The sequence below is a fragment of the Sinohyriopsis cumingii genome, chromosome 6 (genome assembly GCF_028554795.1).
Source record: "Sinohyriopsis cumingii isolate HCF-2022 chromosome 6, ASM2855479v2, whole genome shotgun sequence".
Taxonomy (NCBI): domain Eukaryota; kingdom Metazoa; phylum Mollusca; class Bivalvia; order Unionida; family Unionidae; genus Sinohyriopsis; species Sinohyriopsis cumingii.
The window spans coordinates 81,100,965-81,128,440 of NC_142966.1; the positions used below are offsets into that span (position 1 = coordinate 81,100,965).

Genomic DNA, 27,476 nt, shown 5'->3' on the forward strand with positions numbered 1-27,476 from the left:
CTTGTATGACAAAGAAAATACATGCAACCGCAACTAACTCTGTACCGATTAATCGACCATACTCATAATCGGGCTGATTATTAAAACAATCAGTATAATTGATATCGGCAGAAATAATCAGTGCTGATGTAAATAAATTTCCAAAATATAAATTCAATCTTAACATTCATCTTTATATGGCTTGAATTTTAAATCAGAATTAAATAGTGGAAATTAAGGAATAAACATTTGAATTGGGGGTTAATTGAAAGACAAACATATTCTTAAAAGTAAATACTTTTTAACACATTTGCTGTAAACTACCGCTGATTGTCTGCACACAACAAATTATCAATACCATTCATGCACTCATCCCAATCACAGCAGCCAACCAGCCAATGAGGCCTCGTGTGGCTGTTGAACTTCCAGCATACACATTAGCAGATAGCTGGGCAGATTAGATAGCTAGCAAAATTTTCAACTACTACAAAACTATGACTCACTATAGTTACTCTGTTCTTTAGCCAGTCCTGCAATGAAACTGAAACAAATGCCACTGGACCATCAACATCGTGTCTTTAGGATTTGTTTTCTGTGGCCTGTAATGAACCTGTCCATACCATCAAAGAAACAATCCACGCGGATGACACCGTTGATGAGATGCTTAATTATACCTGGCAAGCCCTATGTTGCTACCAGAAAGAGACAAATATGGCTGGTAGAATGCTCATATGTTTCAGTTCCCCTACCTGGCCAAATTAGCTAGATGCTATCTGTCTGCACCAGCTTCAAGCGTTCTGAGCGAGCAGCTGTTTAGTGGTGCAGGCCAGATTTTTTCGGATCGTCATGGATCTTTACTTGGCGAGAAGGGAAAAATGTTCATTTTGCTTAAATACAACCTACCTCAACTAGGCTTTCAGTATCAGTATACAGTGACGTCTAACTTTTAGTCTTAAAGCATGTGTATTATTAATTTTAATTATTATTGGGCTATTGTAATTAACATTTATTAGCCATTTATTGAAATCTAGTAATGGAGACCTGCATCACTGAACGAAAGTTTAAAGACTAGCTAATACATTTTCATTCATTTATATCTTGAATTGGCAAACCATAAGTTTTATAAGTGTTAGTTTTAAAGTCTTTCAAGTTTTATGTTTGTGTGATCGTTGTTTTCTATAAATACAGTCAAACCCACTTATCTCGACCTCGGTTATCTCGACAACCCGCTTATGTCGAGCGTTTGGTCCGGTTGCGAAAAAATTCTTCTTTGTTATGCTATTTTTTACCCGCTTATCTCGACCTCTGTTAAGTCGATAACCCGGTTATGTCGGGCATAAGTTTCGGTCCGAAGTAACATGTGGACCCGCTTAATTCGACGAAATGCAACTTTTTAACGTCAATCTCACAGAAACTGTACAAGAAATAGTCAGCAAAAGCGATCGATTTTCAGGCACAATTTTGGTCCGTTACGGCTGATGCCTGCGGGGTAAGTAGTCTACTCAACATTAACTTGCTTTAATAAATACTCTTTGTAACCTATGCTAGCGAAAGGAGTGTCATTTGCACTCACAGTCAATGAACATGTACATGTACATGTATTTTCAAAAACATATATTCATCTTTATCTGCGAGATACTGTCATATATTAACCTGGATATAATACAATCTTGGTTATTTTGCACCTAACACCACGTTATGCGTGAATGGCGGGTGCCTGAAAGCAATCGGTGGATGTTTCTCTCTCACTCTCTCGTTTGTGATTTTCTTTGATCCATTTTTCAATCTGATAACATATTCAAACCTCTGAGTACAACCAAACATGATTTGTTTTTCAATATTCACATCAATTATAAAAATGCGTCGTGTGTTATCTGACATAAGTGATGCACTCTACAGTAATGGATGCATACGCTACATGTGATATAAAGAGTTCATAGATATATTTTTTCTTTAATAAATTACTTATGATGATAAAAAAGGAATAAATGATAACAACACCAGGTTAGTTCATTTCATTTTATTATCAATTAAGCGTTTTGTTTATTTTATTGTAACATGCAGTGGGAGGGGATTCCAGTAAACACCAGCAAGAGACAGGAGTAATGCTCAAGGACATTTTTAAAATTACCGGTTTTTATGAACCCGGATATCTCGGGACCCGGTTATGTCGACGATTTTTTTACACCCCCGATGTAATCGAGATAACCGGGTTTGACTGTAGCAATGTACTTTTTGTCCGGTTTCTGTTTGTTTTTCTACTGAAGTTCAAAATCACTTGCCGCATAAACAACCCTGTTATAACTCACATAGCAAAATACCTGCTTGTATTACACTAATATGTTTATGTTTCTGAACCAGTCATTGTTATAAAACAAATAATAATGAAATAATCGGCCTATACAATCAGTATTGGCAATTTTAATAATTGGCTATACGCTGTATCGGCATAATTGGCTAAAAGTGACACCAGTACAGCTTTAACCACAACTATTGAAAATCTAGACAGTTTTCACATGTATAAATTTAATTTGTAATAATTTTGTCAAATCGACTGAAACTAGCGCTATCAACCAAAACTATCTTTCTTTTAAAGTGATATAATTCTCAAACACAAATACATAGAATTTGCAGAAAATTTCAACTAACGAGTAAGTGTGTTTATCTTGACAATAGCAATTAATTAATTGGAGCCATGAACCTAAGATTGAATCTTAATGAACCTAAGATTGAATCTTAATTGCTTTAGTTATCCAGCTGCGAAAGAGTACTATAATTTCTTGTAAAATGATTAATCGTCTTTTGTTCCAAATAACGGAAGCCAATTAAACTAAGTTACTGTATAAATGTTAAAATAAACCCACAAGACTCGGGTACATTTTATCTTACGACTTCTAAAAATACTCTGCAATGTCACTGCAGATAGCTAATCTTCAATTTTTGGAAACTTTCTTGTTTGATCTCATACCAGAAGGTAGGGTTGCATAACTCTATAATTATTCTACACAGTACAAAGCTAAAGGTAACCTTGTAATGCAAAATACCTTCATTATCAAAGAAGAAAATCAAGGAACTGTATTTGTTTTAAAGTCGAATGAATTTTCCCCAAAGAATCCAGATTAAAAGAAACTTTAAAACCAGCAAAGTATAATGATAAAATTTGGGGTCCCGAGTGGCTGAGTGGTCTAAAGTGCTCACAGTTACGGATCACTGCCATCTCACCTATATCTGCGTGAGTTCAAGTCTCGGATTCGGCTAACGTGGTTATGTGAGAAAGCTTGCCAGAAGCTTCTCATGGATTGCTGGTTCTTTCCGGGGGTTTCTCGGGTTCTTCCTCCACCATTTAAACTGGCTGCCATGTATAGCCTATCTTGTGCTGAAAAATGGCGTTAAACCCTACAACAACAAGTACAACAACGATAATATTTATTGATTTATTGATAATCATTAGGAACACAAAATCAGTCTTCAATAACAAAATGTGGAAATAGATCACAACAAAGTAAAATATATTTCCACGGGCTATGTATACCTGTCCTATGCATTAAGAAAAAGAATTATTGATCCATGGCAAGGAAATAGGGAAGTATTAAAACTGCCTCTTCTAGATTACTCTAATTAAGCCTGATTACCAATTTCTTTTCAAAAGACATTATGGACTACCATCTATGTTTTAAATTCGCTGGACTCAGTAGTTGTTTTTCATTTAATCCACATGTTTGCATTTATGAATCAATACTTACAGTTCTATTGCTTTGTTCCAGTTTATTACATATCCAGAGAGACTGAAGGACTCTATGTTGACCACATGTACATTGCCTCGCTCCGTCCCTACATAAAGCCATTTGCTCTGGAAGGGGAGATGACAATGTGTGATCCTGAAATACAATCGAATGCAATTCACCATTGAGTACTAGAAGCAATTTAACATAATGCATGATGATATTATTACTCAATTCAATAATCATGTCCTGCTAAAACTTAAATATGACAAATATTCATATACTGTCATTTACTATGATAATGCTGGTTTCAGGTACCAATTTTATTACCTATTTTTAATTTTAACATTATTTTTAAACAAAAAAAGAACATATAAGCTATAAACTTTATTAAATTACAAGAGGGCTTTACAACTTTGTACATACTGCAGATCCGTATGTGTGTGTGTGTGGATATATATATATATATATATATATATATATATATATATATATATATATATATATATATATATGCACACACACACACCTTATTTACCATATGTTTTTGGACATCATTTTTTTGTGGAAAATATAATATTTAAATGCCTTGTAAGTTTTCGGACATTGCTCTGCTATAATTTTTTCTACAATTTTATGTTTTTGGACACAATCTAGGAAGATCTGCTGCTTCGTTTTATTGTAAAATTCACAGCGTGTTTACCGTTAATTTAACTGATACAAAATTTGCTTCATTTGGTAGCCAATTATTTATTGTGGTCATGAACTTCCATGAACTAATATAATTTAAATGTATGTATGTATGTATGTATGTATGTATGTATGTATGTATGTATGTATGTATGTATGTATGTATGTATGTATGTATGTATGTATGTATGTATGTATGTATGTATGTATGTATGTATGTATGTATGTATGTATGTATGTATGTATGTATGTATGTATGTATGTATGTATGTATGTATGTATGTATGTATGTATGTATGTATGTATGTATGTATGTATGTATGTATGTATGTATGTATGTATGTATGTATGTATGTATGTATGTATGTATGTATGTATGTATGTATGTATGTATGTATGTATGTATGTATGTATGTATGTATGTATGTATGTATGTATGTATGTATGTATGTATGTATGTATGTATGTATGTATGTATGTATGTATGTATGTATGTATGTATGTATGTATGTATGTATGTATGTATGTATGTATGTATGTATGTATGTATGTATGTATGTATGTATGTATGTATGTATGTATGTATGTATGTATGTATGTATGTATGTATGTATGTATGTATGTATGTATGTATGTATGTATGTATGTATGTATGTATGTATGTATGTATGTATGTATGTATGTATGTATGTATGTATGTATGTATGTATGTATGTATGTATGTATGTATGTATGTATGTATGTATGTATGTATGTATGTATGTATGTATGTATGTATGTATGTATGTATGTATGTATGTATGTATGTATGTATGTATGTATGTATGTATGTATGTATGTATGTATGTATGTATGTATGTATGTATGTATGTATGTATGTATGTATGTATGTATGTATGTATGTATGTATGTATGTATGCAGATAGATAGATAAACACTGTTATATTAAGCCATATACAATAAGTAGCAATATCAAAGAATGAAAAGAAATATGATTTAATGCTGTAATATATTTAAATATATTATTCAATATCAAGTAGCTTGTCCATAGTCTTTTGTAGGTCCTCGGGCGAAAAGCCCTCAAATTCTGTATCACTATCATCATCCATATTGTTTAATTGTCATTTCTGATCAGCGCGTTTTCACTTCCGCTCAGATTGACACTGATGCTGCACACTTTGAAAGATTTAATTATCATTGTGCGCTTTTCCTTCAATGTGTCCATGGCATTTACAACCCAGTCCAATACAGTCTGTTTGCTGGCTGTCTTGATCCATCCGTTGCTGCTTTCATTAGATGATATTAATGCATTCGTAGCATCCCTGACGTATTCCATCCAGCTGCGGCGGAGGTAGCTCTTGACAGGTTTATTGATGCTCACATCAAGAGGTTGCAATTTGGATGTGCAGCCTCCAGGAATTATTGCTGGCATAATGTTTCCACGCCGCAACTGTTTCTTCATGTCATCAGTGATGTGAGCCCAGAACAAGTCCATAACTAATAGTGATTGCTCTCTTCTGGTGAATGGCAAATAAATTTCTTCAATCCATCGCATCATTAGCGTTTTGTCCATCCATGCTTTCTCTTGAACTGCGATAATCCACCCTTATGGTGCCTTCAGATCTAGCTGTCTCTTTCCCTGGAAAATAATCATTGGAGGTAATACGTCGCCAGAACCTGCAATGGCTAAAACGACAGTAATGTGTCTCTTCTCCGTGACAGTTGTACAAATCAGAATGCTTTTCGTTCCTTCTTTGTCCACCGTTTTCCCTGGCACAAGATCAAAGTACATCGGTGTCTCGTTCATGTTAATAATAAACTTATTGTCAAACTCGTCCTCCTCACGTCTATCCATCACAAACTTGTGGAACGAAGCAATCTTTTCTTCCAAATCCTTGGGTAAACGTTGGGCAAGAGAGGTCCTGCTTCTGAGCACAAAGTCATGTCTTTTCATGAAACTCTCTCCACATGAACGACTGGCATGGAATTTGCTCTCCGGAAATTCTGTTGAGACAAGCTCCTTGGCATAAATGCATATTCCCTCAACACTGACTGGAATTTGTAAGTCACGCTGAGTGAGCACCCATTGAGCTATCTTATCATCCACAGCTTGTCCATATGAAATGGGTCGCCCACACTTTGGCAAATGTCCGTTCAAGTTCAGATCGGCAGAAAAGTCAATTTTCATCCAGGTACTCACCGTGGATTTCGGAGTCTTGAATTTTTCTGCTGTAGGTCTAATTCCCAGACATTCTGCATTGTTAACAATATCCTGCTTTTGCTTTAATGTATAATGTTTATAGTGACCACGTACAGAACCGGGTGGAGCACTCTCAGGTTCAAGATAATCAGACTCGTTATCTAGAGCAGCTTTCTTCGTAGGCGGTTCTTTTTGTGATGCATCCTCAGAATCATTAATTTGAGGTCGCTTCTGTGGATGGCCTACTGGCCTCTTTGGAGATGATTTCGGCAAGGGAGAGTCCCTCCATGAACTAGGCAGTGCCTCCTCGCTTGTTGCATAACGTATGATAAATTTATCCATCAAAATTATTACAGTACTAACAATATTATGTTTCACAACGACAGCTATCCAGTATATAAACTTTTGATAGTGGTGGGTATTTTATTTATACTTTATATTTTAATAGCTTGATTGACTAACAAAAATATGATTGGTTGTCAGTGTAGACATTATTACACACGAAACTACTTCAAACAGGTGTGACAGTTATGGCTTTGATTAGAAACCATGACCCCTGCTTTATATCATTAAACAATACATCGGAGAGTTGGTATGGATTAGTAAAATTCATTGGCATTGTGCAACAAAACAAACCCCTTATCCCTGAGGCATTATATACCAAGGTTTAAACATAGTTATTGTTCTATTGGTAGTAAACCTCTTTGTAGACGATAAATATTGATTGTGGGTGCTAAATGTTCAGTACATCGTGTGCTCTTTTAATGAAATCCAGATGGCTGCATTTTAGTTCCAAATACACCTGTCAAAGAAATCCCACAAGTTTTATTATTAACAATTATCACCTAGACACCTTGAAACCTCCGACATACCGGTACATCAAAACAATTTTTGAGCAGTCAATTGTTTCGAGTCAGCAGGCTCTACTCATTTTGAAGCTACCCTCGGCTAGGTGGGGAGAAAAAAAAGAGAGAACCACAACAAATAGATCGCCTTTATTTATAAAAAACCATACCAACATATTAATCATGCCAACTCGTATATTGCAACTTGCTTGTTATTTTTACCCTTCCTATGCATGCATACAACACTCACCCCATATGGAGCCTCTCACCCTTGGTGCTCTAAGATTAGCCATCATACATGTACCGGTATTTCTACTCTTGATACTAAAATATTTCTGTCATAAATATCTTAAAAATTATAATTCCAGAATCTTTTTATTTAGTTTGCATTAAAATCTTAATTACACAGAATTAAGTTTGCGCGCGTTGGTAATGTTGATTTTAATGATCGCCGATTAGCAGAGGGTTAAACTGTGGATTGCAAAATTATATAGTAATATGGCAGTTCTTTTGGAAAATACGTACACAATAGTGGCTCTAATACATGTATGGCTGTGTTTTCTGGTGGATGGACATGTATCACATAGACAAAATAGGCAAGTAATGCCTGTTTTTCATTCATTATCCTTTCCGTGGTGCTTGACAAAATACTTGTTTTACTTCATGGCAGCACGTTGTCATGTGAGCTAACGGTAACTTCGTTACAGACATCGGGGGGGGGGGGATAAATCTATCTTCAAGTGTATGCTTTCAGACACCTAATTAAAGAATTTGATATGTATTCGGACGACAAAAAAGTAATTATTTGTTGCAGTCCGAAAACATACGGTAAATACGGTATATATAGAGAGAGAGAGAGAGAGAGAGAGAGAGAGACACATACATACACACACATTACAGCTCACATTTTTTCTGAAACCATGCATTGCAGGAGGGGTGGATAGAGAGTGGAGAGGATTAGGAAAAAAAAAACATTATCTCTCTCTGCATGCTAACAGAGGTACCATGGCAGCCTGCAGATAATGGCTTTGCAAACTATGCTTTTATTGTGGTCATCAAGGATGACCACCAAGGAGTGGTCATGGTCTGTATAAAATGGGCTTTGTTTACTGTGGTTTTCTGATGAAGATAATCTAATAGATATAATGCCAAATTAATATTTAGATAATATTAACATAGTCGCAATGCCTTTGAAAACTGTGCTAATACTATTGTACTTGTTCCATTCAGAAAAGGCTGAAGGGCCCTTTTCTACATCTCAATCATGTAAGGGGTACATATATATGTGTAAGACTTTTTCCTAACAACCCCATCACAACAGATCTACCGGGTGTATAAACATGTCAGTATGTATTCAGTGCAGTAACCAAAGACTTGGATCTATTCAATAAGTTACCTTAAGTGATATTTATTAATGTAAATCATATAAGTAGCCATATATAATTGTTTTATTGGCATATCTGCAGTGGGTAACCTGGCAGCAATCCTTTATTTTATGCTGTAAACCAATCAATTTGCACAGGTTATTCAAGAGAGCATACTTGATAAAACAGTTAACTTTTCTAATGGTTATCAACAAAATACCAATGACATTTTAGATTGATGAAAATCTATATATTAGACCCTAAAGATGTGATATTTTGCAAATGTTCAAAGACATTTGATGCATTCTATTAGGCAAAGAGTACAGTAGCAAGCCTTGGTGTAGTTTCAGGTGTAAAAACATTAAAAACAATAGAACCAGCAATTTCCCATATGCTTATCAGGCAAAAAACAATAAAAATGTGTTTCCTATTTCACTGGTTTTAAAATTAGGGTAGGTAGAGAGTTTTTTTTTAAATATATAAAACATATATATTTAATGTGATTGTTTTACAAATTATTTTTTTTTACTATGGTGCAAAAAAGAGCTACAGTCAGTTTTGAATGCAAAACAAATGAACTGAATTCATACTGGCTCTACCTGAAGCTGATGAATCAATACAGTAAGTATTTTCCCCATAAATTTCACTGCTCTGGGAAATACCAGTATTCTCCCCAAAGTTCAAGCCCCATGAACTACAGACTTACTGCTTACTATACCCCATCAACTCTTGAAAAAATACTGAAATATGGGCATATCTGACTAATAATGGTTTACGAACCCACTCACTGTAGACCTTATTTAGAAGGAACATCTCATTTTGCAACAATAAAATGTTTTTTTTTAAAGAATATACATAAAGTTGTAATGTGTAAAACATTATATTTTTCTCACTGAATAAGGAGTTGGGAATGTATGCCAGTTATATATATAAAGTGTTCTGTAATTTGAATGCATATATATATATTGAGTTTTATAGCTGTACAGGCAAAAATGTTTTAGTTTTTATTGTTGTGGGCTTAATGCAATTTTTCAGCAATGATAGATCAAAATCCCTGGAAAAAACTACCGACCCACAGGAAACTACCGGCAAGCTTTCTTACATACCTACATAGGCCAAGTTGGAGACTCAAACCCAAGCAGACAGGGGTTAGATGGGAGTGAATGGTAAGAATCTGTGCTTTAGACCACTCAGCCACCCAAGCCCCTTATAGATGCATACTGTACCTGATTACTTAAAATTATTACCTGAATATGAAATATACATGCATTTTCAGTGACCTAGGATATGTTGGTAAAATTACAATGGGGCAATGCATTTGCAAATTAAATTTCATACTAGCATGCATACAATTGAAATATAATGCACCTAAGTGAGTAATAGACATTTGAAATTTTAGTCACAATGACCAACTTTACTTGTTATTGTGTGAGACCCATCAGGATATAAACCAAACTTTATCAATGCACAGGCATGTTTTTTGGAAATGTGAGACCCCATAGCAAAAACGTAACATTCTTGATGACTATACAAGCTTTCCCACGCTGTAGCACACTGAATTTAACAGAAAATGTCATGTTTTCCATATTATTCAATGTTCATGCTACACTTTTCCTAATTTCAATACACCATCTTCATATTTCTATAGATATTTAAAGAAAGAAAAAAATGCAGTTTGTTTTCCCTTAATAAATATTAAGGGTTCTAATTACAGTAATGTGGTGTTTCACCTGCAAACTAATGTATATCATTTTCAAAAATGCAACACAGAAGGCAATCATAAATTTAACTCTAATGATGATTAAATAATTCCATCACTAACAGTGAAGAAGTGATATATATTACTTGTCAACTGCTAATACAGGCTAGATAATAAAACAAAGGATATGCAAAGAAGATTCAACTTAAGTGCCTGATTATTTAAATCGCTAACGATTTATACAAATGCAATTTTTACAAAATATGGAGCTAAAAAGATAAACAAAAACCATAAAAATAACCATTTAAAATAACATATAATGCAATATCTCCCAGCTGAAATGAGTGAAAAGAAGTTTAATTTAATATTCTGGTTTATTCGAAATGTTTATCAACTGCAATAGAACAACAAACAAGCATCTCTTGAAGTGACTGATACTCTATTAGTAGAAAAGAATTTCCTGGAATTCAAAACCATTTCTTCCTTTTAACTGTTGTGGTTACCAAATTGGATGTCAGACTGGCACCAGTTTAATTTAAAATGAAGCAGACATCATTAGAAGTCTTTTGGTGAAAATTCCATGTCAATATGACCATCCATCCATGGGAAGTAGTGACAACATGATTTTCAAGATGGCTCTCAATGGCAACCATATCAGATCTATGATTGACACGTTTTTTATTTATGGCCATGGAATTTATATCGGAATCAAATCAGTACCATTTTAATTTAGGGTGTCTTACTGTGAATATCCCCAACAAAATGAGTTTCCACTTTGGAAAAGTAACAGCAACAAAATTTTCAAAATCATTGCCATATTAAATATCTGATTGGCACAATTTTCATTTAGGACCAACTAAACACCATAAGAAGCCTTTAAGTGAAAACCCAATTTAACAGTGAATACTGTACACGTCATTGCAACAGGTAACAGTATGAATGCTGCTGATGTCAGTGTGACACATAGCAAATTTAAGCTGATGTATTTGATTTGGCAAGTACTTAAATCCATGTCATGAGTAAGGATACAAAACATTAATGAGTCTGGTGAGTATGATTGATTCTTAATGGGTCACCATATGAAATCTGTGTTTGGGAACTCAGGTCAAGAAGAGGTAAACTGGTTTCACGTAGAGAAAAATGCCAAGGGTTGAAATGTTGCAGGAATGGCATTTGTACTTGTTGAAATATATACAAGTTGAAACTTTGCAGAAATTAATTTATTAAGAAAAGTAGGAAGATGACTCTGAATGAGTGTGTATTAATGATGTCGGTTAAATAAACCTAAAATTGGATTGGATAAGCAATAGCTTATGGGTGGGTTTCTCAGGCAAAATTGCATGTTTTAGAAATGTATTATCCCCAAAAAATTGTCAGTCTACGTTTCTACAGAAGGCATGAAGTCTTGTCTCTGCAAAAAGTAGAGGGTATTCTTCATTTTGTCCAAGGTATGGGTTTGGAAGTCTTTATGAAACATGGGACCAAATGGTTAATGAAACAACACGGCTAAGTGGAAAGTGAGCGAATTTCAAAAAGCACAAAGTATGGCATGTTAGTTTCAAATAATTTTTCTTTGACACGAGTCTGAAGATAATTATTTGAATTTATTTGTCTTAATTTCATGCAATTTTTCCTTGATGTCAGTCTTAGGATAACAGTTTGAATTCATTTATCTTGAGTATTATATGACTCTTGTAGTCTAAGAATTTCTTAGATTATTTTCTTGACAAGAGTCTTGAGATAATTGTTTGAATTTATTTTGTTTATGTCATATGAATCATGTATGCAAGGAATTTATTATTAGGTCCGAAGGATGTTCATGTGGATGAAATGCTAGTTAGCAAATAATGTAGTGATGAAAACTGAATTTGTTTAATTCATTTGAATAGCTAAGATGTGACTTCTCTTAACATCAGAATCAGTTAAATTAGCATTGGAGCAGTGATAGGGTCATACAATATTTTACTGTCGACTGAATGCGAACATGTGCACAACATTAGTTAAGACAGCAATTAATAGTGCACACTGCAGCGGGTTAACTGTATGTGGCAAGACCAGACAATGCTTTTGATAAATCGCTTATTGTGTTTATCCGGGAAAATAGCTTCCACATCCATGTCAGAACAACATAACATTGGACAGAAAGATTCAACAGTGAACAGAAAGGATCCCTGGGAGATTCAAGAATCCATACCTGAATGAACAGTGAAGACCAAAGGGAAGATAATGATGCTGTACAAAGTCAACTGCAACCAAGAAGTTACACTGAATCTGGAGTGGCCATCAACCAGATCAGTTTATGAAGACATGCTCAACAATTCAATTTAAAATGCTCACTTGATTTTATGATGAAATTTGTCATATTTGTGCAAACTACTAATTGCATTTTTTAAATTTTTGGTAATTATTTTTCTAGTAGAAGTGTATCCTTCAGGAGTCTTGTACAATTTTGTTTTGTTGATGTAATTAAGTTGTTATATTCAGTACACAGGGGCTCATGTTGTTATATTCTGTCTCTGCTCAGATCTCCATTTATTCCATCCACTAATTTCATATTTTTTATTATTCACTTAATCCGAGGTCGACCATCCTCTAGTCATCAATAACCACTGATCAGATGATTCATTCAGGAGGAGTAGCAATAACAAGATTTTCAAATGCCCATTGTGGTAACCATACTGGCTGTCCTTGCAGCACTGTTTTCATTTAGGACCAATTAGACAATGGGATGAATGTGTGTGCAAAGTTTCAAGGCAGAAGAAGTTTAGGAGGATTACTACTGGATAGATGGACAATAGATCATCCAATTAGGTTCTTCTGGTCTATAACTAATAGAGATAAAAAAACAAAAAGCCAGGGCTTGCATGTTGAGTCTATGGTTGAAGCATTACTGTACAACGTGGTGTTGACCATATGGTCAAAAAGTTGAGGAAGAAGGTCAAATAATGAATTGTGTTGGCTTCATAATGGTTCATCCTAAGTATTAAGAAAACCTGTCAGAGGGTTTCAGAAATTTAAGCAAATGAAAGAACTGTCACCAAAACCATAGTGGAAATTTTTTTATGACTGTCACCTTGATTGGTACAAGGAGCAAGCAAAGTGTTTTGCAGTCTTAACTTCCCAAGCATAAACAAAAGCTATCAAGGGCTTTAGGAAACAAAAAGCAAATAAAAAAGCTTCAACTAAAACTTTATCACAAAATCTGAATGATTCTGATCTTTACCTCAAGTTAAAGATGTCTCAATGAATATACTTGCTTATATTAGTTAAATTGCAAACAACAAAGATCCTGATCTGCCATATCATAATGTTCCTGCAGATAAGGCTCTATTTTGTTTGTTCTACTGGATCTACTGGCGCATTATGCAATGGCAGATCAGGTTCTGTGCAATTTGCAGTTGGTCTCCTCTAATAAGCGAGTACATACAGTATATGGTCTTGACCTAAAGTTACTGTGCATTATTTTCCATCAGACTAACTATAACTCTGACCAGTGATCTTTTACACTCCATATCTGTTAAGTTTTTTATTACCCAAAAAGCAAACCATCTACAAGGTTACGATAACTGAGAACAAAAATTACTGTGCAACACCCATTTTTCTGCAAGCCACCATTAATTACCAAAACCTTGCCCTCATCGACCTCAAAATCAACCGACCTATGCAATATCTTATGTGCAAGCCATTCACAAAATTCTGGTCAAGGTGTGTTGTTAAAAAAAAAAATTGGTCTTGTTCCAGTCACAGTGACTGTTACCTTTGACATCAAAACCAATAAGCTTCTTTCTTACCCAAAGGTCATCCATAAACTTAATGAAATACTTGGTAGAAAATTGAAATCTGTGTCTTAATCATTGTTCTTCTTCAAGTTACACTGACCTCTGACCCATTCAAATCAATCAGTTTTGTCCTTACCAAATGTGTAACCATCCATAACATTTGGTCCAGGTCTAGGATGCAGAACTAATATTACTGTTCAGAGACCATTTTTTTTCTACAGTGACCTTGACCATTGATCTACTGACCCCCAAAATGATAGACCTTTTCCTTATCCCATGAACAAGCCATCCAGGAACAGAAACCCAGGTTTTTGAATCACGGATGGCTTGTTCATGGGATAAGGAAACCACTTTTTATCTTTCATTCAAACTATGTTTTTGTGCTATGACCACAAGTTTACGGTCTGGTCAAAAATTATATTACAAAAGTCACAGCAACTGCAATTTATTTTTTGTACATTTGACCCCTTATTCCTTCCCAGGAACTACAAGGAGGAAACCCCAACACTATACTATCTGTTAAATGTGTTATCCCATGGTCAATCTACAATGTGCTGAATTCCAAATCAGTGATTTCTAGAAAGAGTAGTGAAATACAAGTCAGAGAGCTGACAAACACAGGTTATCATAATGTCACCTAAGAGTGCATGGAATAAAATGCCCCAAGTTACAAAGTCACCTCTATCATAAAAAACTCGCTTGTCAGAAATTGTCAGATCCTCAGTTATTACAACTAATGAAAAACAAATCCAAACATTAAGCCAAGCATATTAGGACACCATCTGAAGACGCAATTTTTTCTATGTTCAATAGGTAAATGCTTGATGCATGCATTAATTTTGATTGCTTAATTTTTCACTAAACAATGCAGAAAGGGCTCCAACCACTATTGGAAATCAAACTTATCTCTCTCTGACTGTCTCTGACTGAAAGCTTTTTAATATATCAAGCTTCATACCAAATTTGATTGAAATCATACAATTTTGTTAAAATCATGCTATGGAAATCAAACTTTAGGAAAACGAGACAATCTGGCCCCAACAATCCTGTAAATGTTAATTTGATAAGCTGCAAAATGAATTCATTTATGACCTGATCACATAAAGATGGATGTCAAATATGGCTGAAAACCAGCAAACCTTACAATCAGGGACAAGATCTCTTGTAAATGATGATCTATGAAACACTGTAAACAATTCCTCCAAGGTTTCATCAGTCTAAAGGTGCTCACTAAATCAGATTGAAATGTAAAAATCCTTTGCCTGGTGATGATGCAAAACTGAACTTAGAAGAATGAGTAATCATGGGCCATAACTAACACAAAATGGTATCACAGAATGCTTTAAGTCAAACTAGTTCAAAGTTTCATCTCTACAGCAGTGTAAATTAAATCTAGTTGAAATCTAACGATTCTTGGAAAATGTGTAATGGAAAAAAGTTAAGACTACCTAGTTACAAGGGATCAGATCTCCTCTTTATGCTGACAGAGAATGAAATCAAGGTTTTAGCAATATAAAGGTGCAAACAAATTTGGTTGAAATTCAACAATAACTGACAAGTTATACTGTGAAACCAGTGTTTAAGGAGGATTGGTAGTAGGAGGTTTAAATCTTGCACACGAAGCCATGAAACTATTGGAAAGCAAACTTATTCAAGGTTTCATCAACAGAATGCTTCAAATCAAATCTGACTGAAAACCAACAATCCCTGGTTAAAGTGTGGTCAATAAACCAACAGTAGAAGAATAAACAATCAAAGGTGATAACTCCTGCAATGATGTCATGACTAGGAAATCAAACTCACCTGACATCTTAACAACAAAATGATTCACATCAAAACTGGTTTAAATCCAATGTTCCTTAATCAAATTATAAGGAGAAAACGAAAGTCATGTGAGGGGCAATCATATGCAGTAACTTCTGGAAATGATGCTGTAGAATGTTGGAATTTCAGTTCATTTGCGGTCTCATCATTATGACATTGAATACCATCAGCTTCTGAGACAAGGTGAAATGAAACAAGTCTCTTTAAAGAAGCAGGCTCTGCAGTATAGATGTTTTTATTCATGATAATGCTGATATTCCAGGTAGATATAAAATACTGGGTACCAACCTTTCTCTCTGGAATTTAAGCGTATGTACAATCTCAGGGATTTTTTGTCGGAAATTCCATAGGTGCATGCTATCATCAGAACATACAGTAACCATAGCACCCTGAAAGAAAGAAACAAAGATATTCATTTGTGCAGTAAATGACAAAATTTCTTTAGAAAATCAGCTTTCTACCTGCAACTTCCAATTGTAAATTCTACCATGCCTGACAAACCTTTTTCATGCCCATGCAGAGCAGATTAAATTCTTGTTCCCTTTTGTTAATATTTCAATTCTATTTAGCTACCTTTAATTTATAATACACATAAATTGCAACAGGAATCAAGAGCCCTGCAAAGAAACATGCCATGACAGATAATTCATCCTGGTCTAAGATAACAACTAAGCCACCATGTGGAGAAATAAAATACTACCCATTGTGATGCATCAAAAAAGTTTCATGGAGTCTAACATATTGAGAGTGTATGAACAATCAGCTGAAAAATAAGTTTCTTCCAAACCAATAAATCATTAATTACATAACAAATTGTGTATTTGCATACATTTAGTCACTACTATCAACCTCAAAACTAAATTAAAGGTTCCTTGCTGTTTTAACTTTAACCTTGAAAATATGTTACACCAACAGCAGTCAAACACTTTACGCTGCAACTAAATGGGAATGGTAGTGACACACAATATATATGTGGGGAACTTAATAACACTAGCTCAGCAAGTGAACTACATACATACATACATACATACACACACATATATATATATATATATATATATATATATATATATATATATATATATATATATATATATATATATATATATATATATGGGCAACTGAATGACACTAGATCTGCAAGTGACACACAATATATATGATTCCATTACCAAATATTGATCTATTTGCCAAGTAATGAAAGGCGAATACAGGCAGTCTGGTGACTGGTCAAGATTTTCATGGCTGACCTAAAATCAAAATTGTCTACTGCAGTGATAATATTGATCAAGCAGAGAGGCCTGTATAGTGCCACAGCATTGTGTTTCCTTTGCACTTATACCGTCCCATGTTCAATCCTTGGTTTCGATAATGCAAAGGTATCATCCAAGGTCAATGGTTTTCAAAAGGTTTGCTCTTATCACAAGATCCACATCAAAAAGACCTCAATAAACATCTAGACTACTAAAATTAGGTGGAATATGCTGCAAGTAATGGAAAACATTTAACTAGATATGTAGACCAAAAAGTTCATCTCTAACGCATTGTTCTATATGCTGCTTTTACTGTCAGTAATAGAAAGAAAGTGTACCGTAGTGTTTTAAAATGGTGGATGGTCCACCTCACACAAATTGTGATTTGGGGTGATTTTTAAATAATGTTTTAAATTGGATGGTCAGACCTGGGCACCTAGATGGTAAGTTAATACCCTCATCAACAGATCCATTACATCAAATCTTTCCAAACACTCAATGATAATTAACAATTTTCTCTCTAAACACATCACCCAACAGTCCAACGATAACTGAACTCCTATTTCAGTTGCCATTGTATGTGAGCAGACCCTCTAACACACTGAACTGCAGCTTGTATTGTTCTTCTCTACAACAGTAATGTTTCAAAATAATAGGATGTCCAGCGTCTGCATGTCAAGCCCATGATCGAAGGGCTGCTGTAAAAGGTGCGACTTCAAGTATATATGCATTGCAGAATAATTTGTCTTAGGAAAACAATTAAGTATTCTTCAAAAGTATTGTGAGGGTTTAGAAAATATAAGCAGTTGAAACAACTCTAAACCTGCACACAAATCATGGCGTGACCGTGACCCATAAGCAAAGAGAGGAATGAACCTGCTTCCAAATTATTTTTCTTAGCTTCATAATGATTCATTCAAAATATGACAAAAATAGATCAAGTGGTTTTGGAAAAAAGTTAGAAATGCCAGACTCATATTTAGACAGAGATGTTGATCCCCACTAGCTGGAGAGTAAGTTATTGGTGTATCCAATAAAGTTCTCCATCTTTCTTACTGCTGTTGCTACTAGAGAGCTCTAGATAAGATTGAATGATTTTTTTTATTATCTGATACTGAACACAATTTATGTTGTGGTCTCTCAGGACAATTTTACCTGATTTGGCCTGTGTCTCCCCCAAACAGTTTTGGAGCAGAGATTCAAAGATCTGTTTGCCAATGTTACAACTTACGAATTCATTAATTACATGGACAATCCCACCAGGATTGGTATTACATAAACAATATGATACCCCAGCAGATATTTTTAAAACAAACTCCACCACAAACCTTTATAATACCATGATGTTTCTCTAATAACTTTAACATTGTTTATTTACACAATACAGGAAAACCTATAAATATTTCAAAAGAGCTTACTATCAACTCTATATTTTCCCATTTATTTGGTTTTTATGTTCCACCTTCAATACCAGCCACATGAAACAATAATTTCATTCAAAACACAGCTGAACTAAACATAAAATCATTGCAAAAAAGGACACTGGCTGCAACAATAGGCTGTGATAATACAAACAACCTCTAATATTGGAGAAAGCAAATGACACATGACCCCAAAAAGTGGCTGCAATGTATCAGCAGCAAGGGATATATGAACTTTGCAAACAAAATAGACAGTGATCGGTTTGAATTAAAAAAAGAGAATCAAAAACCAATTACCTCTGTTGAGTTACAAAGACAACAAAACATGGCAGGAACATGGGGAGGGGAGGGGGGAAACTAGACTACCCCATCCATAAGGCAATACCTTTGATTTAGGAAAGAAAAGCATGATACAGAATGAATTGTCCTAGCTTTATAATGATACATGCCATGTGTGATGACAATTTATCAAGGGGTTTAGGAAATATGCAAATAAAAATCTGTAACAGAAACCTCAACCAACTGCTTCAGCAATCAGCAGAAAAACAACTGCAATGTTTAACTATACATTAATGTGGGTTTGACAAAAAAATCTTGTCTAAATTAATACCCACAAAAAGTAAATATGGTTGCATCACATTTTTTCTGCATGTCTGTCTGCATGCACATGTATATATGTATGTGTGTATGTATGTATGTATGTATGTACGTACGTACATACGTATGTATGTGTGTTTGTCTGCACATGTGTGTGTATGTTTGTATGTATGGATGTATGTATGGCTGTATGTATGGATGGATGGATGGATGGATGGATGGATGCTTGGTCTGTGTTTATGTGATCAGCCAGTTCAACAGTGTGTGGTTTGCACTTGCTCACTTGTAAACTTAGGTGGATCCATTAAATTTGGAAGGGATTTGTCTTGAAGAAAATATTGCTAGCTGTCTCATAAACCTGGCAAAAGTTAAATTGTAGGCTTTATAGAACTGTGATTTTATGTTACTCACCTCATTGATAAGAAAGAGAATCTGCAAGACGGCAATATCTCCGTCATGCTGACAGTGAAGGTCCACCCCTGGCTGTCCAAGACTGGGTTAGTGGTCAAGGAGAATCATAATACGTGAAATTAAAAAGTGATTCTTAATACTACAATGAAATGAACAAATTTAAAGTTCATCTATTGTTCATCAAAGTATAAAATTGATACCAGTCTTTCAAACAACAGGCCTATGCTTGAGGACAATTTTAAAATCCCGTACCTAACTTTTGAAAAGTTGTTCGGCAATAAGCCCACCCCTATAACATTGCAATATGTCTTTCTCTGCCTGTAATGTGAGAAACACATTAAATCAGTTAAACCATTCTAAACTTTCTAAACATATACTGCATCAAAACAAAAATGATCAGTAGTTATTATTGAAGTAACATTAATAATCAATATTCTTAAGTAAAATAACTTAAAAAATTTGTCAGAAAATTTACACTTGACAAAATTATCAATCCTGTGAAATTCTTGTTATGAAACGATTCTTCATACCTCCCACAATCCATCATACAAAACTGGTATACAATCATTGTTTCCATATAGAATTCATACTTTCCACAATCCATCATGAAAGACTGGTGTATTATCGTTGTTTTAATCTAGAACTGCACAGAATTATATGTATCATCTACTCAACTGGGGATTAATACAAAACCATTTCTAAGTTACTAACGGAAGACAATTAAGTCAATGTAACCTACATTGCTCATGGTGAGTGGTACCATCCAAGATGAATAAACCCATAAAGTTTCAGTAGTGTTAATAATAACAATAATAATAATAATAATAATAATAATAATAATAATAATAATAATTAATAATAATAATAATAATAATAATAAAAATAATGACTTCAATTAGAGAAGATAGCTCAAATTAGTTACAGGAACTAAACAACTCTGAGGCCTTCTGTTATGCACAGCACATCGAGTACAGACAGCACAAAGCGACAAAAAGTTTACTTAACACTAAAGAATAAAGTTATTCAATAAATCAAAAAAGGTTTCATGCCCTAACACATGCACAAGCATCAGTGAGACATAAAATTATATAAAATATATTGTACTGAAAATTTCACTTAAAGCAGATGTATAAACAGGTTGGTATTTATATTACTGAGATTACTGTTTGACATGTATTTATGCACAAAAAAACTTGCAACACAAGTAAAATCCTTGACTGGAAGTTCAAAAAGCAAAATTGTGCAGTCCTTTTGGCTCTACAACTCATTTCGGCTGCCAAACAAAGCATGTGGCAGGCTTTACGAGTCATTCTTCATAAATAAATTACTGCATGGCTATAGAAAACAATATTATAGGTTCATGTGTTAAGAGGTTAAAGCAAATTACAACACTACCTAAACTTAAATGCTTTGATGATGAAATCTGCTGATTTTAGAACAGAATGGAGTAAAATTGGATTAAATGATCATGGTCGAGTACTTATACTCACTCACAATGTTAACATAAAGTCATTGGGACTTTATTTACTCAAGTGAGTAATTATAACCCAACCATGATCATCTGATACTTTAATATAAACTCTTGTTAAGTTACTAGACACTCTTCAGAGTAAATATTGTTATGTATATTTGATTTAATTTATATCTGCTTTAATTTAATTGTTTGTAAGTTTTAAATTTTTTTTTTAAAACTTCATTATATGTCAAAATGTAATTTTGTTTACTAGAAATTTGATATTTTTCAGAAAATTCAGTTTGACCTGACCCTTTTCATAAACACCTAATAACAGAAACACCATTTCTTTTTTGACTTATTTTCTGACCTTGATTCAGAAACCACTGAGACAAGTAAAGAACTTTCTATTTTTATTTTATTCTAGGAGTAAAATGATTGGTTTTTATCAAGGTCATGATTTTTAGATGTAAACAGCCTCTATTTTGCAATCTGGGTTTCCAAAATTGCACAGTATTTAGATTTAATAATGATGTTTAGAGAGATATTTCTCAGTTTGGGCTTTTACCATGGACGCTGGAAAAGTATTTGTTTGTGACCAGTTTGGAGTTATATTCTAATTTTTATTCAAATTTTTTGGATTCTAAAGATAATTCTTTTTCCTGAAAATATTTGAGTGCTCATACAGAATTCTTGGACAAAGACATTTCTATTAATTTTATTCGGAAATTCAAACACCAGAATATTGTTTGTGAATCAACAAAGAACTGTAGTCAGTACATTACCATACTGATTACAGTATATGTCATCACCTTCCATTCTGGATTTTTCATTGGGACTCAAACTTGAATTCATTAGAACATTTTATTACTAGGATTTCTAAAATTTAATTTGTGGATTATTCTTGGATTTTATTTCTTAAAACAGTAACTTCTTATTATTTCATTTTTACAGTTTTTTCCAGGGAAAAAAGTATTTGTTAAATTTTTCAAAGCTTGTTGTTTTCACTCTTTCTTTTGTTACTGTTTATTAGAGCCTAAACACGTAACATAAGAATATATTTGCGAGTTTACTAAAGTGAGAATCCCAATTGAATCCAGAAATGCAAATATCCATTCTCAAGATCATAACTCATTTTTGGGAGACATAAAGTCTACAAGTGGATTTCCAATTTCAAGTCGAGGTGTTGATGTCAGTTTCTCATAAATTGTCAAACTTTCACCTTTCTCTCTGAATTAAACTGAACAAGAAAGGTTCTCGACACAGAGAACTCTAATAATCAACCACAAGTGAAATAAACTGCATCTAAACTTGGATAAATATTTGTAACTGTATATCCTCAAACCTAAATGCGTGTAAACTACAATACATGTGTAATGGTTGAGACAATATACCTGTACCCACATGATGCTGTTTAAAGCACTCTATCTTAATAATTTCCACTCAATACTTCGCTAACTATATTTTTTTCTTTCCCAAGCATCCTATATCAACTGAATCACAATGCCACATTATTTTGAGACAACTCTATAATCTTAAATTGTGGCTTGTTTTTTCATCATCTGATAAAACCACTAATAACTGCATAGCAAGACCCTTCAAGCAAAATGTTTTATTTTACTCCAACAGATTTTATCCTCTCTGTGAAAACACATTACTTTCTTATATCAGATTGAACCTTTAACCTTTCACCTGGGCACATTTTAACAATAATGAACAGACTAGTTGTGGTTATATTGGCCCTTCTCAATGTGTTTCCTATCAACAGGTTAAATGCTTTTTGACTGGTTAAAACATGTATGATCTCTGGGACATAACAAATTGTGTGTCACAGAGCCCAGCTGCTAACTAGAATCCTGAGTCTTCAATTCAGGATGCAAAAAGGGCTTCTAAAACCCAGAATCTGGGCTAACACACCCTGAATTCAGACTGTGAGCTGTTAGAATCCTGAGTCTGGGCTACCAGATCTTTAATTCTGGGCACTAGGCAATCAGAATCTCAAGAGGTAGGCTACCTGCTCTTGAATTTAGGCAGACATGAGATGTAATACAATAATGAATTTGGGTTACCTGACCTTGAATTCAGACAAAAAAATGTGGCCTACTTGAATTCTTAGTCTGGGCTATCAGATCTGGAATTCAGACAGCACAGAAGGCCACCACATGTGTGCCTTGAATCATGCAATACAGTAGCATTTCAAGATTCATAAGGAATATAGCTTACTGTAAACTATTTACATGTTCTTAATTTTGATGACAACATTAACAGGTTTCTGTAAAAGCTCTGAATATTATTTGTCCACAACTATGATATATCAAAACTCGCAACTATTAACAACTTTGACAGAAAATACCTCATCCACAAATCTTAAAAGAAAGAAACATAATGGAAAGTACTTAATGGACTTTTACTAAGTTTTCTTATGTATACCTAGATTTCCTTCTTAGTTTCAGAAATTTTGATCATTGTTCGCATATTTTATTTTATATACTTTTTACAGAATTTCTAAATCTTCATCTTGTAACTGTCATCGTTTAGTACTTCATGTTTCTTTTTTCTGAAAGGCTTTATCTTTCAAAAAATTTCTGCAATTTGTTTATATTTGCAATTTTAGAACTTTACTTTTAATCAGTCCCATAAAGTCAATATTGTTGCTGACATGCCGTTAAAGCAGACAACTAGTTTTACTTTATTCCGTATTTTCACTCACATATAAACCCTACTACCACTTTTACTTAATTCTTAATTTGTACTCTACATATTTTTGGACTTCAGTGTCACTTAAAAGCTTACACTAAAGCTTGCCAGTAGCTTCTCATGGGTTGGTGGTTCTTGCCAGGGCTTTTGGGATCCTGTGTTCTTTCTTCGCCAGTTATACTGCCCACCAAATATAGACCATCTTGGGCTGAGAAATGGTGATAAACCCAAAAAAACCAATATGAAGCTTAAGAACAATTACCTTTGGAGTTTGAATAATGAAAAATGCATATTTTTACATATCCAAAGGTCTAAACAATCCAGAATAAATAAGAAATAAATATATTCATGCAAATTTTGCTGAACTACTCTTTGAGGAATAAACAAGACTGAAATGAAAATAAATTTCTTTGTAGATAGAAAAACTAGTAGATTAAGAAATGTTCAGTCCTGCTGAATCTTCACTAGTCCTTTCCTGAAATGCTGTCTGGAAACAACATAAATCTACTAGCTGTCAGACTATTTAAATTACGACAGCTACTAGTCATACAAGAAATTTACCTGCCTTGGGTTAGTGAACAATGGAAATTTCAAGCCTTGATAAATATCCTAAGTAACAGTCAGTGTGAAGAAAAAAAACTGTCTCCCATCGTAAATAAAATAATTGATGAAAAAGATCTTCAAATGTGCACAGAATTAAGAATATTGACTGGTCCTATCAAATACACAAAGAAAAGTATATGTTGAAGGGTGAATACTTTTCCGTATAACAAATTTTTTTAGCTCAAAGTAGTGTTCTATAACAGAGAGCCCACAGAGCCAATTTATGGTAGGTCACTAATTGCTAATGATTTCCCATGGTCTGATACTTTTCACTCACTTCATAATTTTCTTCCACAGAAATATTATTGTGATTTTTACTTAAGAAACCAGGGCCCCGCGTGGCCGAGTGGTCTAAAGCACTCTTCGTTACAGATCACTGCCATCTCACCTCTGTCTGCGTGGGTTTGAGTCTCGGAATCGGCAAATGTGGGTATGTGAGAAAGCTTGCCAGTAGCTTCTCGTGGGTCAGTGGTTCTTTCTGGGGTTTTCCCGGGTTCTTTCTCCACCATTAATACTGACCGCCATGTATAGCCTATTGTGTGCTAAAAAATGGCGTTAAACCCCATAACAACAACTTAAGAAACCCACTCATGACCACAACAAATTAAAATAACTACCACCTTGTTCCTAACCTCCTTGTCATGTTTAAAATATTAGAAAAAGTTTCTTTATCCCAACTAATGTCTCATCTCAATTCAAATGGTCTATCTAGCAATGTTTGCATATTGCCCTCAATATCATCAACGAAACTCTCTTCTCATAGTAGTTAATGACTTCCTCCCTGCTTTGGTTAGTGGAAAGATTACATTCCTCACCCTCCTTGACTTGTCTGCAGCATCTGACACAACAGACCTTGATATATTACTTCACTGTCTCCAGCATGTTTAAGGTATTCATAATATAGCCATACTATGGTTCAAGTCCTGCTTAGTCCACAGGACACAAATTGTGTCTATTAACTCATTAACCCTGAAGGATTTTGTCATTTTCGCCTGAAATTCAACAACTTTTGAAAGCTATTTCTGAATACATCCTAATATATCAACTTCTAACAGATTTTCCATTAGCCAATGCCTAGTTGTGTTAGAAATGTCATTTCCATTGGTTATTTTGCTCATGCATGAGCAGAAGGGTAAAAGTTGGAGTTTTTGTTTTTTGCTTAACTGACCCATCATTTTTGTATTGAGACCACTCTTTATTCCAAATGAACACCTTATCCAACTTTTTGCAAAGGTTTACCTGTCTTTGTGCAGTTCAGACCAGTCTGCCTTAGATTTGAGGCCAAAAAGCTAAAATCTGGACATAAAATCAGATTCCAACCATGGTCGAATTTTGGGTGAAAAAAAAAAGGGGTCCAAAAAATTAGGTTTTTCCCTCTGTATTTTGTAGTGCAACTAAAACATCCAGATTATTTGATATCATTGTGGAGCTACATCTGTCTACCTTTCTATAACACAACCCACTTTAGTGTATCATACATGACCTTGAAACTACAGAGCTCAGAAATGTGGCGCCAGGGGTTAATGAGTTAATGGAAAACATTTCAGCCCACTTGATGGATGTATGCCCACTTGATGGATGTATTTGGTGTTCCACAAGGCCTGTTCTTGGCCCAGTTCTCTTCATTCTAAACGCTAAACCCTCTCATGTGTCATAAATCAACATCTGGTGTCCCACCAACTGTGCACTGATCGCATTCAAATATACAAATCTAGCTGCCCAACTAAAGTTATTACGCTATCATCCAAGGCAAAGAGAGGTACATTTCTATTGAGAAGTCATGGATGATATGCAACAAGCTGCAAATGAATGATAAAACTGAAGCATTTTTGACTACCATGCAAAGACTCTCATTTATATCTTTTACCTCAAAAAGTAAGTGACAGCAATACCAATATTCAATTCAGTCAGTATCAAACTTAGGTGCCATTCTTGTCAGTAATCTCTCATAATTACATCCATGTATCAAAGGCTCATATCTGGAACTGAGATGCATCAGTTCCATTAGAAACTTTCTTACAGATGAAGGTACTAAAATACTTATGTGATTAGTACTTTCAAGAATGGACAATTCACTTCTATCTGGTTTTGGCACAGTACTATTTCAGAAACTTAAAAAAGTTCTAAACGCAGTCAACTGAATCATCTATTATTCTTAGAGTCTGAAGAGCTAAGCCCATCTCCCTTCTGCTCAGCAAACTCCACTGGCTATCCGTTCCATCCAGAATCAAATATAAAATCTGTTCACTATGCTATTATTCTGTTAACTGGCTCCAGTCCAATAAATCGATCTACCTTCACCCTTTGTACACCCCATCAAGAAATTTGTGCTCCTCTTCTGATGCTCATATTCTTATTGTCTGCAATGTTGCAATGTTTAAATGAAGTCATATGGAAAACATTCTTTTGTGCAAAAGGGTCCAGCTACATGGAATGAGTTGCCCTCTGACCTTAGTCTCAAGGATGCTATGATCTCATTCAAGAGAGTGTTTACACTGACATATTTAGACTAAAAGAGTAGACTTAAAGACCCAATAATCTTTACTTCCTTAATTACTGTCAGCATGTTTTTGTTTTGTAATTTCATGGTGTTCATTGTTGTAATATTGTTATTATATATGTTTTTGTGTATTATTTAATATTGCAATGTACTTCAAGCTTCTAAAGATTAGGCACTGTAATAAGTCCAAATTATTATTAATATTAATATTTTCATTTTTATTATTATTATTGAATTTAAATTTTTCCTTTCTTATTACATATACTTGTAATGGGCAGAAGTGAAGGTCAGGTCATTTATCATCCAATCTTTCCCCATGTTCATTGAGCTATGACACACTTAAAGATACAAGTGACAGCATATCAATGTCATAATGTTATAACCACACAATTCCCTCCAATACCAACCAGGATAGACTGACTAATAGGCAATCAGTATC

General features: G+C 34.2%; 1 protein-coding gene across 1 annotated transcript in view; it reads right to left on the bottom strand.

The window, feature by feature from the left end:
- LOC149797316 (syntaxin-binding protein 5-like) overlaps nucleotides 1-27,476 on the bottom strand; it is a 252,736-nt gene that overhangs the window by 195,327 nt on the left and 29,933 nt on the right. Inside the window, exons 3-5 of the mRNA XM_089962039.1 lie at nucleotides 19,785-19,866; nucleotides 16,391-16,491; nucleotides 3,723-3,857 (exon numbers count right to left, since the gene is read on the bottom strand). Of these exons, the coding sequence (XP_089818165.1) occupies nucleotides 3,723-3,857; nucleotides 16,391-16,491; nucleotides 19,785-19,866 (318 nt within the window). The remainder of the gene's footprint in view (nucleotides 1-3,722; nucleotides 3,858-16,390; nucleotides 16,492-19,784; nucleotides 19,867-27,476) is intronic.